General features: G+C 34.4%; 1 protein-coding gene across 3 annotated transcripts; it reads left to right on the plus strand.

Moving 5' to 3' along the window:
* The first annotated feature begins 1211 nt into the window (after positions 1-1211).
* On the plus strand, positions 1212-17203 carry LOC131595562 (ABC transporter C family member 2-like). 3 transcript variants are annotated; one of them, XM_058867929.1, is made up of 28 exons: positions 1212-1306; positions 2404-2786; positions 2955-3133; positions 3820-3859; positions 5251-5407; positions 5714-5828; positions 5917-5997; positions 6283-6307; positions 6910-6966; positions 7151-7216; positions 7567-7641; positions 7926-8033; positions 8710-8844; positions 9212-9318; positions 9432-9525; positions 9652-9819; positions 10041-10181; positions 11291-11491; positions 11728-11826; positions 11945-12097; positions 12238-12617; positions 13399-13579; positions 13715-14038; positions 14142-14898; positions 15276-15397; positions 15548-15793; positions 16123-16540; positions 16688-17203. In XM_058867929.1, exons 2-28 carry the CDS (start codon positions 2454-2456, stop codon positions 16783-16785), a joined length of 4860 nt encoding a protein of 1619 aa, XP_058723912.1. In that variant the 5' UTR covers positions 1212-1306; positions 2404-2453; the 3' UTR covers positions 16786-17203. The 3 variants fall into 3 exon arrangements, with proteins under 3 accessions (XP_058723912.1, XP_058723911.1, XP_058723910.1); XM_058867928.1 differs by lacking the exon at positions 1212-1306 and adding an exon at positions 1338-1489; XM_058867927.1 differs by lacking the exon at positions 1212-1306 and adding an exon at positions 1340-1591.
* The last annotated feature ends 2395 nt before the right edge of the window (positions 17204-19598 follow it).

The raw sequence follows: 19598 nt of genomic DNA on the forward strand, positions 1-19598 counted from the left end.
CACCCGTGTTTCTACAAGCTCTCGTGCTTGAGGGACTGTGTAATAATGTAATTGGAAGGGCCCATAGGTTGCGTGACATAGGTATGCATTCTGCATATCATCCCTTCAAGGTCGCCCATTTCTTGGTTTGACCGCCCATTTGTAGGATATGATGCACAATCTTTAGACTACGTCGCCCTAATCCTCCATATTCCGTCCATATCGCGTGATCATGGGGATAACAAGTGTTTGGTCCACAACGACACAAAAAGAGTTGTGGGGGTTAACAACGCTTCTCGAATATTAGGGAATCAATTGTCGATTCCCTGAGTCATTGTTATTTTTAAGGAGATCTTGGATCCAGGCCTAATGCGATTATAAATACCTCAACATCACGATTAAGATGAATCTAACTCTAATACAGAAAATCACACATACAAAGTTTCTTACCTCTAATTGAGCTAACTCTCAACCCCTAATAAACCTTAAAGTCTCTAACAACCTTTAATCATAAGGAATTGTGACATATTTGTAATTTTTAACAAATAATATATATATTGAATTTTAAGCTACAACAAACGCATTTAAATTACTTAAAGAAATGATTTTTTTCCTTCTTTTTGTTAATATATTTAGAGACTTTATATGCTGATTAAAAATACTTTAGTTTTATGCTACCAAAAAAAAAATACTTTAGTTTTTTGTGTAATTTTTTTTAAAACTAACTTAAATATTAAAAATTTAAATTTAATATGTGCTAATTTTATATAAGTAATACTACTATTTTATTAAATACATATTTTTAGAATCTATTGTAAAACCTCATTGATATCATAATTCAAGTCAAGCCAGCCTATTAATAAAGAAGTCAAATTGGTACGAATTTGATATAGAAAAATACTAATCTCTGGCCCATTTTAAAATCAATAAAATTTGACTCATGAATAATAAATTTGAACAACATCAATTAAAGTTGACCCAACATTTAAAATGATTAACTTAGAGTGTATATCAAGCTAAAATTTTGAAAGACAGTTTCTGAATAAAAATCTCAAAATATATGCAACATTTAAAAACTATCAAGATTTAAACATATATATATTTTTTGTCAATAAATACTAAAATATTTTTTTTTGGTAGTATACAAATTTATTATTATCATCGTACTTTAAAGAAAGAAATAAGATCTGCATTAAAGGCAAAAACAAGAAGGGTAACGTAAGGTCTGACGCACGATAGTTAATTTATCCTAGTTTTCTAGTGCACCGAAAGAGACACATTATAGCGTGGACTCAGCCTCAACAACTAACGTGATGCTCCAGGGCTGGTACGTTCATGCACGCACGCCTTTGAATTCCATCTTCGCACACACCCAACCAACCGCTCTATATCTTTTTTTTAATTCCCACTATCACAAAAACACATTCACGTGTCCGCGACTCAATCTCATCTCATTCCTTCTCCACTGGCTCCTTTCACCACCACACTTTCTTCACTTCATCATGCTATAGTATATTTTCCTTTTTCTTATCTTTCATTTCTCTTTTGTCTTCTTCTCCCTCAAACTTTTCTCTCCACTTTACGAACTTTTCGCTTCGTCTCTCTCTCATCGGTATCGCTCTTCTTCTCGGGATTCTCGTCTTTCGTTCATCTTCAAAATTTATTCGCATCTATGTCTTCAGCTTTTTTATTTTATTTTTAATTATGCTTTAAATTTCATGCTGTTGTTTTGTTTATCTTAATCTTCTGCTTAGCTAGAATCTCTACTAATCGTATGAAAAACGCAGTTCAATTTGATTTTTGATTCCTAAAATCCAACCTAGCGAATTGTTAACTTCGCGCGCAACTGTGTTATCGTTTAGTTTCTAGATTCGTTAAAATTTATACTAGTATAGTTTTGCTAATTCGTTCTTGAAATTAGTACTGTGATGAAACACAGCTTATTTGCAGCTTATAGCAAAGTGCTTATCAAAATAAGCGCTTATAGTATAAGCTACTTTCAATACAAAAGATAAAATAAATTTAAATTGTTTTTATATTTATGTTATAAATTGTTTTCATCAGCTATTTTGAATAATTTATAAAAATAAGTTCAAAAAAATTTATGAAAAATATCATAAACTATTTTCAGTAAGTCTCTCAAAACTTATGGCAGTAGATAAATTCAAATAAGTTCATCTAGACAGGCCCATAGGTTTTCATTTATGATAAAAGTTGAGGCAAAAATATAGTAGAAATGATTTTTGTTAGTTGTCATAGGAAATAGTGGAAGTTCAAATAGTCAAATATTTCCTTCTAGATATGTTAGGTGGGGGGAGTATTGAACGGTGGATGTTTGAATTTATGATTTTTCATTCATTGGAAATTAATATGCAGAAAAAATAAACTGTGGATGCTTATATTTTTATTGTTATTTGTGTTAAGATTGTCATTTGAAGATTTGAAGAGGAGAGAGGGGAGCAGTTTGATAAAAGATGGCTTTCAAGCCGGCGGTTTGGTATTGTCAGCCGGTTGAAAATGGAGTGTGGACAAGAACAGTTCAGAATGCCTTTGGTGCTTACACTCCATGTGCGGTTAACAATTTGGTGATTGGTATTTCTCATTTGGTGATTTTAGGATTGTGTGTCTACCGCATATGGTTGATTAAGAAGGATTACAAAGTCAAGAGGTTTTGTTTAAGGTCAAATATCTACAATTATGTTCTGGGGATTTTGGCTGCATATTCTGTGGCTGAACCATTATACAGATTGATCATGGGAATATCAGTTCTAAATTTAGATGGGCAGTCTCAACTTGCTCCATTTGAGGTGAGCTGTCTCTCTGATTTGATTTCTTTTATCTTATTAATGTTCCATATAAATGAAATTCGAAAGTGCTTACTTGTTTAAGCTGTTCAGGTTATCATTTTTGCATGCAATACCTACCTTTTATTTCTTCTGTTTAGACATTAAAGCTGTAGTATTATTTATCGACAGATAACTTCACTGATTATTGAGGCTTTTGCCTGGTGCTCTATGCTGATTTTGCTTGGGATTGAAACTAAAGTCTACATCTATGAATTCCGATGGTTTGTCCGATTTGGTTTGATTTATGCTGCTGTAGGGGATGCTGTTATGTTCAATTTCATCATTTCTGTTCAGCAACTTTATAGCAGGTTTGTCCATATGACATTTGTTATGCTATGTGGCGTGTTGCTAATAATGGTACAATGCAAATTATCTATTGAGACTTCATAAATTTGGGGTTTTCCTTTCCAGGTTAAACTTTATTAGAAAGATGAATGAGTACAAAAATGGAATATATATATATATATATATATATATATATATATATATATATATATATATATATATATATATATATATATATATATATATATATATATATATATATATATATATATATATATATATATATATATATATATATATATCATCTTTAGAAAAGCTGAAAGGAGATAACAAATAAGCTGATCAATATGCATATCTGTTAGGGAGGCTCCTTCTATATTATAATTACCATATTCGTTTCATGACATGCACTCTTATACCTCTCTCTTACTAACCTTAAAGTGATGTATTGACCTAGAAATATATCTTTATTGAGATTCCTACCCATCATTTCCTATTTCTCTCGTTCCATTTGTAGGTCAGTATTTTTAAAAAGGGACCATCTAAACACAGACATATTTTGTCCATTTGTAGATTTATATTACTGTATGACTAAGTATATCAATCAATGGGAATGTATCAATCCATAGTTTTGATCTGCTTCATATCAAAGTTATATGTTTTGCCTGTCATTGGTTTTCTCAATCTAATATTTTTGTTTCCTTTACAGATCGGTGTTATATTTGTACATCAGTGAGGTGGTCTGCCAGGTATTCTGCACTTCTCCAATTTAGTGTGATCATTGGCTGTGTTTTTATTGTTAAACTAACTGGGATATTGGGATATTGAGTGGGAGAGATAGCTCAACTGGTTTGAATTAGTTGAACTAAGGGTTAAAGGAGTTGGAGGTCTAGGATTCAATCACTGGCAAAGGTGTAAATATAATACTAACTACTAATAACAATTTGTCATTAAAAAAACTGGGTTAATGATACTTTAATGTTCTCTATGCAAATCCGAAACTCACTTTTGAAGCTGGCATTTAGGCTCGACCTTGCAAAGCTTTCAAAATAAATGCTACTTTGTGTCTAAAGTGGACTATAACTTTCTTAATTGGTTCAGAGTGGACATCTGTTGAAATACGATCTTTTTCCTTTGAATTATTTTGTTGCATAAACCTGTAATGTGTTTTAAAAAGGAATATATAGGAATAACAGAAAGCATAGAGTCCGTGAATTGCTGGCTAGTGGCTACTGAGATATGGTAGCTCGGCTCAGTTTGGCTCCATACATGTGCATTTATTCTATCTAAGAATGTCTTGACCAAAAAAAACTATCTAAGAATGTGTGGTACAACTTGTACAAGTCTGTCCCAAGACTTACATTAAACATGCACATTAACCTGATGTTACTCTTTAAGGCTCCCTTCAAGCTACTCCCTCTGTCCCTTTATATAACCATTTTACATAAGCATTTTTTTACTTTTACAAATATATTAATATTGGGAGAAATTCAAGTCCCACATTGGCTAAAGATAGAGAGAGCCTACAAAGGGTTTATATCGAGTGGCAACCCTCACATTACAAGTCGATTTTGTAAGGTTGAGTTAGGCCAAACCTCAATTTTAAGATGGTATCAGAGTCCATGTCAAGATCCGTAGGACCACCTGCTATCAAGTTTCCACAATCGGCCACCCACCATTTATATCCACAAACCAAACCCAATTGTGTGGGGTGTGAGGTGTGTATTAAAAGTCTCACATCAAATAATATGTGGCGAACATAGGAAGTCCTCACCTTACAAGCCAGTTTTATAAGGTTAAGTTAGACTCAACCACAATTTTAAGATGGTATCAATGTCTATCCAAGATCCGTTGGGCCACCGGCTATCAGGTTTCTGCTATTCGGCCACCTACCATTTATGTATACTAACCAAGACCGATAATGTTGGAAAGGATATGGTCTCAACATATGTTTATAAGTGAGGACAATCCTCACCTTATAAGCCGGTTTTGTAGGGATGAGTTATGCCAAATTTTAATTGTAACAATTAAGAAAAGTGGTTGGTGAATTTAATATGCATCTTATCCTCCTATTTATATTTTCCTTCAATGACAACTCTTTATGTAAAGGAAAGTAACATTTATCTCCTCTTGGGTCCAGGTTTTGTTTGGAGTACTTTTGCTTGTGTATGTCCCTACTTTGGATCCTTATCCAGGCTATACCCCCATTGGTACTGAAGTTGATACTGATGCTGCATATGAAGAACTCCCTGAAGGAGAGCTGATATGTCCTGAAAGGCGAGCTAGCCTATTGTCAAGTACGTAACATTAATGAGATGTTAATTCCGAGTTGGTAATGTTATTTATATTGTGCTATTGGTAAATGCATTCCAAGTTTATGTGTAGAGGGATCTAAATTCTAAACAGTCTCTCTAAGCTGATTAAGCTATTATTTTTCCTGTTTCTTGCTGCTGCTGGTATTAGATGTTAGTATATTACCTCCACTCAAGTGAAAATGATAAGATATGCTGTATTTTGGTTAGAAATCAATTTTGAAGGTAGCATAGTAAAAACAGTTCATAGCGTATGCATGGTTAACATATTTTGAATTGTTCCTTTTCCAGGAATACTTTTTTCTTGGATGAATCCCATTATGAAACTAGGATATGAAAGACCACTGACAGAGAAAGATATATGGAAATTAGATACATGGGAGCGGACAGAGGAATTGAATAGCAAGTATGTTTTGTTTCTCCTACATTTTTTTCTTTCTACTGAAATTATCTTGTTTCAGTTTTTCTCTATAATGTACCTCTTTGATCTTTAGATTCCAGAAATGTTGGGCCAAGGAGTCTGAGAAACCAAAACCTTGGCTTTTGAAAGCATTAAATGCAAGCCTTGGAGGAAGGTATGAATAAATAAGGATTTGCAAATCAATATTGTTTTTGTTTCGATACCATATTTTCCCTGTTGAAAAAGTGAAGAGAGTAGCAATAGTTTGGAAAAATTGTAGGTAGATAAAGATAATATAGAAAAACGATAGGTTGAAGCAATAGTTTCGATACATATTTTCCCCTAACTCACTCCTTAATTAGCGGTAGATGCTAGAGAAATAATTTGATGATTTTATGTTGGTTAATTATTTGTATTTATCTGCACTTCATTTGATTTATATTTCGTTTTGATTCTGTAGGTTTTGGTGGGGAGGCATTTTCAAGGTAATATACTTTTTTTCCCAGCAATTAGATGTCTTTGATGAATATCATTTCTAACATGATTTGACAGCTGACATAATATACAGTTCTCTTTGTAAGGATTTTGGTATTCAGCATTTGATATATATTCTCAATAAAGGAAAATTTTGTTTGTTTTAATTTGTTGAATATGTTAGGAGTAGATTTATTTCGACATCTTGGTCAAAAGTTTGCCACGTATTTGGATCCTTTGGAGTTTTCTGCATGTTAAACTATTAGTGGTTTCCAGATGGATATATAAAACACTTCCATTTTAAATTGGTGATTAGTTTTTTAATATGTCTACTGCTGCACGAAATGATTCTTAAATTATGTATCAAATAAGATGGTGCTGTCATATCAACTATCAAATTAAGTTGGTATTAAACTTCGCTGACATCTATTGATCTGCTAGTTGCAAAGCTATGCAGTTGTTCAGACTTTTACTGGCTATCCGATGTTATAGTTCCAATGTGAAATCTGTGAGAAGATATGCTTTTGATGATTTGGGGTGGCACTTTAGCATGACTGAACTGTTCAGGTTAAGAATTTTATAATTTATTTGTTCTCCTGGTTGCAATATGTAGATTGGCAATGATCTTTCCCAATTTACGGGCCCACTTATATTGAACCAGCTTCTACAGGTTAGATACCCTTTTACTAAATTATCACTCGTTAAGTACGACTAAAACAAGATTAATAGAAGATCAGCCCATAATGTATTACGTACACCTGCACTATTATTCTCTAAATAGTAAATACGTTACTGTTATTAATGTTTAACCATTTTCCCGATTTTAATTGCCTTGTTCTATGAATTGTCTGCAGTCCATGCAAAATGGCGATCCAGCTGGAATGGGCTATATTTACGCCTTCGCAATTTTTGTTGGAGTGGTAGGATACGAATCTGATTAAATATTTGTCTGCTGATATTTGGATTTTATTGAATGCATTTTGAAGAAAACAGTTTTGATGCTTAATTTCGTTATTTGCTCTGTTTGATGATATTAGGGCTTGTTTCAGATTCTAAAAATCCAACTGCAGTTCTTGTACTGTTTAGTAATTGCTTTTGGTTTTTGAGTAAACTTGTCCAGTTCTTGTACTGTTTACAAATGGTGATAAACTGTAAATATGTTTTTTGTTTTTAAGTAAACTGGGCCAAACTCCATGGTGGGTTGATCAGGCAAGTAATATATAACTTTTGGGAGATTTGACTAAGATCTATCTGAAATTTTGTTTGGCAGGTCTTTGGGGTGTTAAGTGAAGCTCAGTATTTTCAGAATGTCATGCGTGTTGGTTATCGTCTGAGATCAACACTGGTAATTCTTTATTTTGTTAAAATAAAATATCACTTTCCTTCCAAACACTGAGGCAAGAACTGCCTAAAGCTTAATTTATCGAACGAGGGTCTAAGAGTAGCATCTGTGAAGTATAAATTGTGTAGTTCCATGCTTGGGCTGAAAATATAGCCATGCCAATATTTTTGGCTTTGATATGATGCTGATCTTGTGCCAGAGTAGCTCTGCATGTTTCAATTGATATTCATGCTCACTCAGTTTCACTTAAAATGGCGAGTTTGGTGTTCCATTTGTCTTCCATGTAGGTGGCTGCAGTATTTCGCAAGTCTCTAAGGCTTACACATGAAGCAAGAAAGCAATTTGCATCTGGAAAAATAACCAACTTGATGACTACTGATGCTGAGTCACTTCAGGTATGGTTCCGCTTTCCTCCCTATTGTATGATGTCTATTCTAGTTGTTGCAGCTGACAGGTATGAAAGATCCACCTGACTTTAAAGTTGTTAAATAAGGACGGTATTGGATTTGACTGTAACATGCATCTTTAGTAAATGGTTTTAGTTGAAAACATAGTAACCAATTTGATCAAACTAGAGTTACTAGACCCGACTTGAAACTGAAACTTTAATTTACACGTTCAATGATGGCAATAGTAAAGCTACAAATTATTACTTCAATTTTATTTTAGTCAACACACAATTCTTTTAGTTAGCAAATAACTGTTGCTATTTTGCATTCTTGAGACTGTAATCCCACTAAACCATAGATTCTCTAGAGTGGAAGGACAAACCAAAACTTCACCACTAAGAGCAAGCAACCCAGTTTATTTTAAAACCTGTTTTGACTGAAACAACTTTAAGTAGTTCAGGTATTCTTTTAATGAAAATAAAAATGGCTATGTTATTACCGTGTGAAATTTTACTATTGAATGGAAATGGCTGTGAAGCCAAAAATCTTTGGGATAGTAATATCATTTCTCTTGTGAGCAACTTAGTGAAAATTTTTGTACAATAATTTTTCTCAATAATATGTTTGATGCTGCTATACTGCCCCACAATTAACTTGTTTATTATTTTATTCCCTTGAACAGCAAATATGCCAATCACTTCACACTTTGTGGTCAGCTCCCTTTCGAATTACTATCGCTATGGTTCTTCTTTACAACGAACTAGGCGCTGCTTCCCTTATTGGTGCTATGTTGCTAGTTCTCATGTTTCCATTACAGGTACAAGTGTTCACCTACTTAATTTATACTACATTTGTACTGTACCAATTTTGTAAGTATAAACACACTTTCAGGAGGTGTATATAAATTTATCCAGTACACCCTATTCTATTATAATGTATTCCCTTTCCTCTCTCCCTACCTTTGATTTGATTTGATTCCATTCTTCAGTCTCATCCATCAAGGTAATGAGGTGTTCTGATATAAATTTACCTTTTGAAGTTCCACACACCTATCTTTCACTAGCTAATAATATAGATTAGCAATTTTGTTCTGGGCTTCTGGCATATTATCTTTGGTCTGACATTTTTTCAATCATATGAAAGCTTACTAAACACATGAATGATGACATGTTTTGTGGATGCAGACAGTAATCATCAGCAGAATGCAGAAGCTGTCTAAGGAAGGGTTACAACGCACAGACAAGAGAATTAGTCTCATGAATGAAATTTTAGCTGCTATGGACACTGTAAAGTATGTCTTTTACCATAAATGATTAACTGTTTGTTTATATAATAATAATTTGTCTTATATATATTGTTTAGTTCTAACTGTTCTTTTGTTGATTATGCGGACTTGGCTTATAGGTGTTATGCATGGGAGAGTAGTTTCCAGTCTAAAGTAACAAATGTACGAGATGACGAATTATCATGGTTCCGAAAAGCATCATTACTTGGAGCGGTATGGAATGATCCTAACTCAAGATATTTATGTTCCAATCATTATTTGTTTTGAAGCTTACTTTGCTTCCTTATCTTCCTGGTATTGCTTCTTAACTTCATCCCTTTATTGAATTCTTCGTGGCAGTGTAATTCATTTATCCTAAATAGCATTCCAGTTTTTGTAACTGTGATTTCCTTTGGAGTGTTCACCTTGCTTGGAGGGGATTTGACACCTGCAAGAGCTTTCACATCACTTTCTCTGTTTGCTGTTCTTCGATTTCCTCTCTTCATGCTTCCTAATATTATAACTCAGGTTATTCTCTCTTTACCTCTCTGTTTTTCTTAATTTTTTTATAACAGCTTATCATAAATAACAGAACCAGAGTTAATCTGTTTAGCAAATTACCATAAAAAGGAAAAAATAAAGCTTGCTTAGGTTTATCGCTGTCTTCTTAAATTAATGAATGAACGCCAAACCAAATAGATTGGTTTGGTGGAGTTCATGCTGACCTGATTCTTCATTTTATTTTAAAGGTAGTTAATGCTAATGTATCGTTGAAACGTCTGGAGGAGTTGCTCTTAGCTGAAGAGAGGATACTTCTACCAAATCCACCTCTTGAGCCAGGGTTACCAGCCATCTCAATCAAGAATGGAAACTTTTCTTGGGATGCAAAGGTCCACATTCTTTTTTTGTCATTGCATGCTTTGTATATTTCATCATTATGTACAGATGCTTATATAGACGTACCACTTGCATAAAATACATCTGTTCATTAGGTCTTTCATTCTGGAAAAGAAACATTCGTGTTTTGTGTTGTGTTTCACCTACTTGCTTTCTGTCATTTTTTCATCTTGCCAAGACTGAATTGAAATTGATTGTACATCAGTGTTTGTATTAAAATTATATCTTCCAATAAGGATGGTATGGAAGAATTTTCATTTGATAACTGATGGAACTCTAAAATCCATTGTAAGAAGTTATTTAAAGAAATTATATCAACAATGTAAAATATTCAATTGATGAAGAAAGAGAACAATATAGAAAGGAACGAATTCCAATCTACCCCAGAGCAAAGCTCCTCAGAGGAGATAACTCTCTCTGCCTAACCAAAAACCATAACTGTTCATTCACTATTCTAACATAATGGATATAATTCACTAACATCACTATTTATACTACTGAGGCATAACTAACATACCAACTAAGAATCCTAACTCACTCTTTATTTATCATATATCCTTACCAGTACCACACTCATCAATTACTCCTTACGTCTCATAAAAAGTGTCCTATTTGAGCAATGCGCGGTTCTTAAGAAAATAATTAAATGTGTTGGTTTTAATGATAAAACTAATATCATTTACTAGAATACTCTTGTTTTAAATGTAGTTAACCCTCCATCTCATAAAAAGTGTCCAATTCGAGCAATGCGCGGTTCTTAAGAAAATAATTAGATGTGGTGGTTTTAATGATAAAACTAGTAGCATTTACTAGAATACTCTTGTTTTAAATGTAGTTAATTGAGTAGTTGAATAACATGAAAGTTAATAAATAGGGGTATATTAGTTGAAAAATAATAATAAATTGTAAAGGGACAATTATTTTGAGACATAGAAAAAGTGCAAATGAGACACTTTTTATGGGACGGAGGGAGTACATAATACTTCGTTTTTCCTTATTTATGACCCATATTTGGTCTTTATTAATAACATTAGGAATCCTGAAAGTTCTTGCTTTTGAATTTTATCAAAAAAGAATCTGATATTCCCCCCCTCCCCTTCAGGTAGAGAGGCCAACATTGTCAAACATAAATTTGGATATTCCTGTTGGTAGCCTAGTTGCTGTTGTTGGAAGCACAGGAGAAGGGAAGACATCACTCATATCTGCAATGCTTGGAGAGCTTCCTCCAATTGCGGATTCAACTGTTGTCATGAGAGGAACTGTAGCTTATGTACCTCAAGTTTCATGGATTTTTAATGCAACTGTAAGTTAGTGATGTGCTCTATTCAGTGTTGCTTGCATTATAGATTTAATTAATATGATATTATTAATCCACAAAGGTGGGAATTGGATCTTGTTTGTCTTTCATTCAGCATCATGTTTTGTACATTATAAAATTAACCTGATGCTATTTACTATAAAGATATATCCTATTCTTTATTTGATAAATTTTTGTTTTCTTTTAAAATGGGGAGGTGATTGATAACTTCATTTCTACAGGTACGAGATAACATTTTGTTTGGTTCTGCCTTTGACCCAATAAGATATGAAAGGGCAATAAATGTGACCGAACTGCAACACGACCTAGAGTTACTATCTGTGAGTATATACCTGAGTGTTGTAGAATTTGATTGGATGCAATGGGTGTTCAGTTTAATTATTTTACTTACAACTTGGTGTCCCTACTCTTTCTTTCTCTCACATGCTTATTAACTAGGGTGGCGATCTTACTGAAATTGGTGAAAGAGGAGTAAACATCAGCGGTGGTCAGAAGCAAAGAGTATCCATGGCTAGAGCTGTCTACTCCAATTCTGATGTGCTCGTCTTTGATGACCCCCTAAGTGCTTTGGATGCACATGTGGCTAGACAGGTTACCTTCATGCTTAGTGATTCAAAATTGCTTAATGTTATTTATCTTCCTTTGGTGTTCATAACTCATATAAAGTGAACTTATTCTGTTCATGGTGTTATCAGATACTATCTTAACATTGCCTACTGTACACATCTCAGGTTTTTGATAAATGTATCAAGGGAGAATTGAGAGGGAAGACTCGAGTTCTTGTTACAAATCAGCTGCATTTTCTTTCACAGGTTGATAGAATCATTTTGGTCCATGAAGGAACGGTGAAGGAGGAAGGGACTTATGAGGAGCTCTCTAGCCAGGGGTTTCTCTTCCAGAAGCTGATGGAAAATGCGGGGAAAATGGAGGAGTATGAAGAAGAAAAGGTAGATATTGGAGATACTGATCAAAAGTCCTCTTCAAAACCTGTGGTTAATGGAGCAGTTAGTGATAATTCAAAGAGTGAAAGTAAACCCAAAGCAGGAAAGTCTATCCTTATTAAAAAGGAAGAACGGGAAACAGGTGTTGTCAGTTTGAATGTTCTAATTAGGTAACAAGATTTAATGAATAAGTATAATATCAATAAAAGTATTGATGATGTACTCACGTTCATATGTGAAATGACTTGTTCTCCATGCTGCATTTCTGTTCTTACATACTAGCATTAGACTGTTCACTTTTTTGATTAAAAAGATAAGACAATTTATTTTATTCAATAATCAGTTATTTGATTAGATGAAGAAAGATAAAGTTAAAGATTGTAAATAAGATAATTTAAATGTAGGGTTGTAAGAGTAGAGAAAATTGAGAGGAAACTGTTTCATTCCTTTGAAAAACGGTTATACTGAAATCTAAATCAGTACAACTAAGTATAGGGACTTATATAGCTAGCCTAATCTTTAGTTGCCTTAACCTATACTCAGTCATAACTAACTTTTGGTTAGTTATAGTGATGTGGCAACTAAAGGGAGAGGAAGTTTCTATAGGAAGAGAGAAGCTACTAGAGCTATATATCCACAAGAGTCAAATTGGAAGAAAAATTGCTATATATAAACTTGGTATCAACTTTACATATAGGTATAGATACTTTAAAAAATAATCATTGTTTTGGTTGGATGGAGGATAAAATCATAATATTTTAAATGAAGGATAAAATTAGAAGAAAAAAAAGCTACACAAAAACTTGGCATTCCCTTTATATTTAGGTATAGATAATCATGATAATGAACGTCTATACGAAAGTGAAATATGGTGCTTTTTTATCATATATCTCTTGGCCTTTCTGGATATTTATGTGGTCTTCATTCTTATTGTTGTGTGTGTCCTTTTAGGTACAAAAATGCATTAGGAGGTGCTTGGGTTGTTCTAGTACTATTTGGATGCTATTTCTCAACTGAAGCATTACGAGTGTCAAGTAGCACATGGTTAAGCCACTGGACTGATCAGAGTACTGTAGAGGGTTATAATCCTGGTTTCTACAATCTCATATATGCAGCTCTATCATTTGCTCAGGTATAATAATTCTCTCATAAAATGGCAAGTAGATTCATATTATGTTGCTGCCAATCATTTTGTTCAAAAGAATGAACATAGCTTTGTGCACGCACAGAGTAGATACTAATTTGGAATTGTTCTTGTCCTTGCCAGGTTTTGGTGACTCTAACAAATTCTTACTGGTTAATCATATCAAGTCTTTATGCTGCCAGGAGGTTACACGAAGCCATGCTTCACTCCATTTTACGAGCTCCCATGGTCTTTTTCCATACAAATCCACTCGGAAGGGTCATTAACAGATTTGCAAAAGATCTTGGTGACATTGATCGTAATGTGGCTCCATTTGTGAGCATGTTTTTAGGTCAAATATCCCAACTTCTTTCGACCTTCATCCTGATAGGGATTGTAAGCACAATGTCCCTGTGGGCAATAATGCCATTGTTGGTATTATTCTATGGAGCATATCTATACTACCAGGTATAAATAAACATTGTGTTCTTGCATTTATTTGTTGAACCCCTGAACATTATGTTGTAATTATAATTGTAGATTTTAAATCAGATGATTTGTTTGTTGTTAGAGCACTGCTCGTGAGGTAAAGCGATTGGATTCAGTTAGCAGATCTCCTGTTTATGCACAATTCGGGGAAGCACTAAATGGTCTATCAACAATTCGTGCTTACAAAGCTTATGATCGAATGGCCGATATAAATGGGAGATCCATGGACAACAACATTCGGTTTACGCTGGTGAACATAAGCGGAAACCGATGGCTTGCTATCCGATTGGAAACCCTTGGAGGCCTTATGATATGGTTCACTGCAACCTTCGCCGTGATGCAGAATGGCAGGGCAGATAACCAGCAAGAATTTGCATCCACCATGGGATTACTTCTCAGTTACGCTTTGAATATTACCAGCTTGCTCACTGGTGTGCTCAGACTTGCAAGTTTGGCTGAGAATAGTTTAAATTCAGTTGAGCGGGTTGGAACTTACATCGATTTGCCTTCAGAGGCTCCTTCTGTGATTGACCATAATCGCCCTCCCCCTGGGTGGCCTTCGTCAGGCTCCATCAAATTCGAAGAAGCTGTTCTTCGCTACAGACCCGAACTTCCTCCTGTGCTTCATGGCCTATCTTTCAATATTTCTCCAAGCGATAAGGTTGGCATTGTTGGGAGGACTGGAGCGGGAAAATCCAGCATGCTAAATGCCCTGTTTCGAATCGTGGAATTGGAAAAAGGGAGAATATTAATTGATGATTATGATATTGCAAAGTTTGGGCTTGCTGATTTGCGGAAAGTTCTTGGCATTATACCACAATCTCCTGTTCTCTTTTCGGGTATTTAAGATATCTTCTCTTATATAATTATCTTTTAATAAGATAGTCCAATTAGAAAGGGATAAGGGCTAAGAATTAACACATTTTCATGAAAGTTAATTAAAAAATTCAGTATGACCGAAACTACAACTCTTGCTGGGTGAGCTTCTTGACCTCATGGTTGAAAATACTGATGCAAAATATTCATTAATGCTCAAGTGGAGGCTAAGCTCAACCTTATTTTCTATTGGGATTTATTTGGTTAATTTTGTATAATTCTTAAGTTGAGTTGTTGAAACATGAGAATCTTTTGCTTCTGAGTTGGTGTCTTGTAGCTAAATAAATTTAAAATAGGAAGATCAAAATGTTACAACATTCTTGTCTATTACTTTTTATAGGAACTGTGAGATTTAATCTTGACCCATTTACTGAACACAATGATGCTGACCTCTGGGAGGCTCTGGAGAGGGCACATTTGAAGGATGTGATACGGAGGAATTCTTTGGGACTGGATGCTGAGGTAATTGCTAAATCGTGCTTTGGTAGAGACATGATTATTATGACTTGTTTTCATCCTTAACTTGTGGTTGCATTTATTATTATGAGACTTTCTGCTAGAGATACATACCTGTCCATCTTCTTTTCATTAATTAAAATATGCTGTGTCAAGGTATCTGAGGCCGGCGAGAACTTCAGTGTTGGACAAAGGCAACTGTTGAGTCTTGCCAGGGCTTTGTTGCGGAGATCAAAGATTTTAGTACTTGATGAGGCAACTGCTGCGGTTGATGTTAGAACAGATGCACTTATACAGAAAACAATCAGAGAGGAATTTAAGTCCTGTACTATGCTCGTTATTGCTCATCGCCTCAACACCATTATTGATTGTGATCGGATTCTTTTGCTTGATGGAGGCAAGGTATGTACTCAATAGTCAAAGTTCAGACCATATAGCTGACTCACTCATAATTGGTTAAAATCCTTTGGCACTGGTGTAGCTTGTGCTAAAGTGACAATATTATATAGCTCTTTTAATGAAATGTTCTTATTTTTTGTTGAAATTGGTTTGTTTGGTTTTCATGATGGACTCTTCTGATTCAGTATCTTGAAGTTTTTTGGTAAAAAGAATTGAAATTTTGAAAAAGTCATTGTTATGAATGCAGAAAGGCCTTAAAGTTGACTCTTAACCCCCTAAACTAATGTTGATTTGATTCAATGTGGCACTGATGCTAACTTTAATTTTGAAAGGTTCTTGAGTATGATACCCCCGAGGAGCTGCTGGCAAATGAGGGTAGTGCTTTCTCTAAGATGGTGCAAAGTACAGGAGCTGCAAATGCCCAATACTTGCGCAGCTTAGTACATGGTGGGGACAAGACAGAAAGAGAGGAGAACAAACATCTGGATGGTCAGAAAAAATGGCTAGCTTCTTCTCGGTGGGCTGCTGCAGCCCAGTATGCTCTTGCTGTCAGTCTCACTTCATCACAGAATGACCTACAGCGATTGGAAATAGAAGATGATAATAGTATTCTCAAAAAGACAAAGGATGCTCTGCTAACTTTGCAGGGTGTTTTGGAAAGAAAGCATGATAAAGAAATAGAGGAATCTTTAAACCAACGCCAAATATCCTCTGAGGGATGGTGGTTATCGCTTTACAAGATGATTGAAGGTATAGTTTTGTTCCATCTTTTACACAACCTTAATTTGCACATAGATCATTAAATAAGTAGACAATTTTGAAACTCTTATTTCCTCTTACATGGAAACCAAAACTCTTGTCTCTTCCAATTTTGAAACTCTTCCGCCTTTGTATCAGGTCTTGCTATGATGAGCAGATTGGCAAGGAACAGTCTCCATCATTCAGACTACGGTTTTGAGGACAGATCAATTGACTTCGATCAAATCGATATATAGGAATTGCTGCACTATTTATAGACAACACGGTTTCTTGTGGTTTGGCGATGTAGCTTACAATCAGCTAGTCAAGACTTTGATCAAATTGATAAATTGACTCCTACTCAAGGCTTTGCTTTGGCGATGTAGCATACAATCGGCTAGTCAAGACTTTGATCAAATTGATAAATTGACTCCTACTCAAGGCTTTGCTTTGGGGATGTAGCTTACAACCAAGCTATGACTAACCTAAGAAAGTATAATAAATCCCATTTCTTCTAATAATTAGAAGAAAATCAACTAGCTTTTTGGATTCATACTATTGAGCCTTTTAGAATTTTAAGTTAGTTAGTCTTTTAACGTTGTACTATATGTTCTCTTTGTAATCATTATTTTGATTAATTATGTTATTCATATAATTAAAACTTAAGTCTCTTTATCCTTCCTCTATTTTGGCATTTCTATTGTTAACATATTTCCTGATTCTAGATGATTTTGACAGCTGTTCATTTACTGCGATATTTGATTTCTTTTATTATATTATTTTTTCTAGCATTTTTTCAAAACACTTAAATGATCAAGCGCTTATGAATTTAATTTTCCCATAACAGAGCCTTTTATTAGTTGTATTTGATTCAAACCACTTTAGGAGAGGTGAGGAATTTAATTAGATGTTTTGTTTGGTTGAACGGGGAGAAAAGATAGTCTTCTCTTGAGTGCCAACATTTATTTTAATATGTTCCCTACATAAATTCTATTTGAGGCAATAATACCTAAAATGATGTTACATTCTTATAAAAATAAAATAGAATGATGTTACATTTTCATATAATGATTATTTCTTTGCTGGCCGGTTAAAACTACCTGCTAGGTGGTCTCACCTTTTAAGTGGGACCATTTAATAAAAGAAAAATATAAAAAAAGGATTAAGTGTTATTTTTTACTCATTGGGCCAAGCTCATGGCATGCAATAAACAAAAATGGATTGCACTTTGCATCTTAAGGATTGTACCTAATAAAAAATTAAAGCTATCATTGAAATATGGGTGTGTACTTTTGGATTCATTTCCGATTTCGTCTTCCTAGAGGAGGTAGTGTCACCTCCTGATGCCCCGAAAGTCCTGTCAATTCCTATGTCAACTATAACTGGGCATCAAAAACCACGACTTTTTTCACCTTGGTATATAAAATGGTACCTCTAGTTTTTCTTTTATATTTTGTATTAACAAAAGTTGTAGTAGATATTATATGGTAGGTGTATGTCGAATCGGCCATGACTATCTAAATAAAGAAAAACAACAACGTGAATCAAACAACTAACGTTTTAGTGAAAAACAAAATGATCCATAGAAACTATTTCAATGACATTAATCATTTCAGTGACGTTAATCATTTCAGTGATATAAACCTCAAACGTACCAGTGATATAAACCTCAAACGTGACAAAGAAGAACATATGCACCTTAAACGAATTTTGGTTGGAATAAAGATGATGTTCGAGCTTTGATGCAGCAAACGAGATTCGAAGCAAGCTCCCTTATAGCTATATTCCCTCGATTTTTTAAAAAACCAAGGGAAAAAGTTGTATATTTAAAAAATAATAATAAAACATGACGCTCACATGACCTATACCCTCGATTTTTTATTGTTCGAGGTGAAAGCTTCGTCATGAAATGTGTTATGTGTAGTAGTGTTTAGGGTTGATCAATGGGAATTTAGATGGCATGTTTTTTTGGAATTCCTTCCTCCTCAGCCCGCGGTGGCATCTTTAGAAATTCAATCAATGAGCGTTTTGGAAGTTTCTCTAATTACATTGGCACTGGGAATGCTCTTCACTCAGATTTATTGAGGCGATGTTGGCAATGAAAATAGCTTTTAAGAACAATTGGACTCACTTATGCCTTGAGTCTGACTCCTTGCTTGTAGTGCAAGCTTTCTTTAATCACAACTTAGTCCCTTTGCATATTAGATCTAGATGACTGGAATGTATCAAGTTAACATACTCAACACAATTTTTGGTATCTCACATATCCATGGAAAGGAATGCTTATGTAGATAAATTTTGTTAGTCTTGGCTTCACTCATAGGAACTTCACTTGATTTTATTAAATTCATGACTCTACTAAGATAAATTTCTTAAGGAATAAACATGTCATCTCGTGTTGTAGATATAAGTCTTCTTAGGAATTTTGACATTTGTCCTCCCTTTTTGTGTATATTTTTTATCTAATATATTCTCCTGGCCTTGGTTTAAAAAACAAAAGAGAAAATTTATGAAGTGAGGTCTTGGCCGGTAAACGTAAGGAGGCATCACACCTACTCTAGAGGAACTTACAACTTAGGGAGAGCGTTTTAAGGCTGAAATCAAGAATGAGCTGGATCAAAGAAGGGGATTTGAACACGAAAAATTCTTTCACACATAATTAAGAGCAAGAACAAGGAGAAATTCTTTGGTGGATATTAGCACATCATCAACTAGGGTGGAAAGTATGGATGGAGTGAAGAAGGAAGTTAAAGATTTCTTCGAAGCAAGATATAAAGAGTCATTAATGGAACATCCTTTGATGGAGGGATGTAGATTCAGTCAATTATCCTTGTAAGAGGCAAATCAACTAGAGGAGGCATTTTCGATGGAGGAAATGAAAGAAGAAGTTTGAGAATGCAATGGTGACAAGTTCCCGGGGCCAGACGAATTCAATTTCAATTTTATCAAAAAATGTTGGAATTCATTGTCTAGGGATATTCTAAACTTCATAACTGATTTTCATGGCAAAGCTAATCTGCCCAAAGCTGTTACATCATCCTTTATAGCGCTGATTCCAAAGGTAGATAAC

The sequence above is a fragment of the Vicia villosa genome, linkage group LG4 (genome assembly GCF_029867415.1).
Source record: "Vicia villosa cultivar HV-30 ecotype Madison, WI linkage group LG4, Vvil1.0, whole genome shotgun sequence".
Lineage (NCBI taxonomy): Eukaryota > Viridiplantae > Streptophyta > Magnoliopsida > Fabales > Fabaceae > Vicia > Vicia villosa.

Bases quoted from the DNA above. Each gene is read 5' to 3' on its own strand.
- LOC131595562 (XM_058867929.1), top strand. From the start codon at position 2,454: ATGGCTTTCAAGCCGGCGGTTTGGTATTGTCAGCCGGTTGAAAATGGA. The intron at 6,967-7,150 runs GTTAGATACCCT...AATTGTCTGCAG, and splicing joins TATTGAACCAGCTTCTACAG to TCCATGCAAAATGGCGATCC. The intron at 8,034-8,709 runs GTATGGTTCCGC...TCCCTTGAACAG, and splicing joins CTGATGCTGAGTCACTTCAG to CAAATATGCCAATCACTTCA.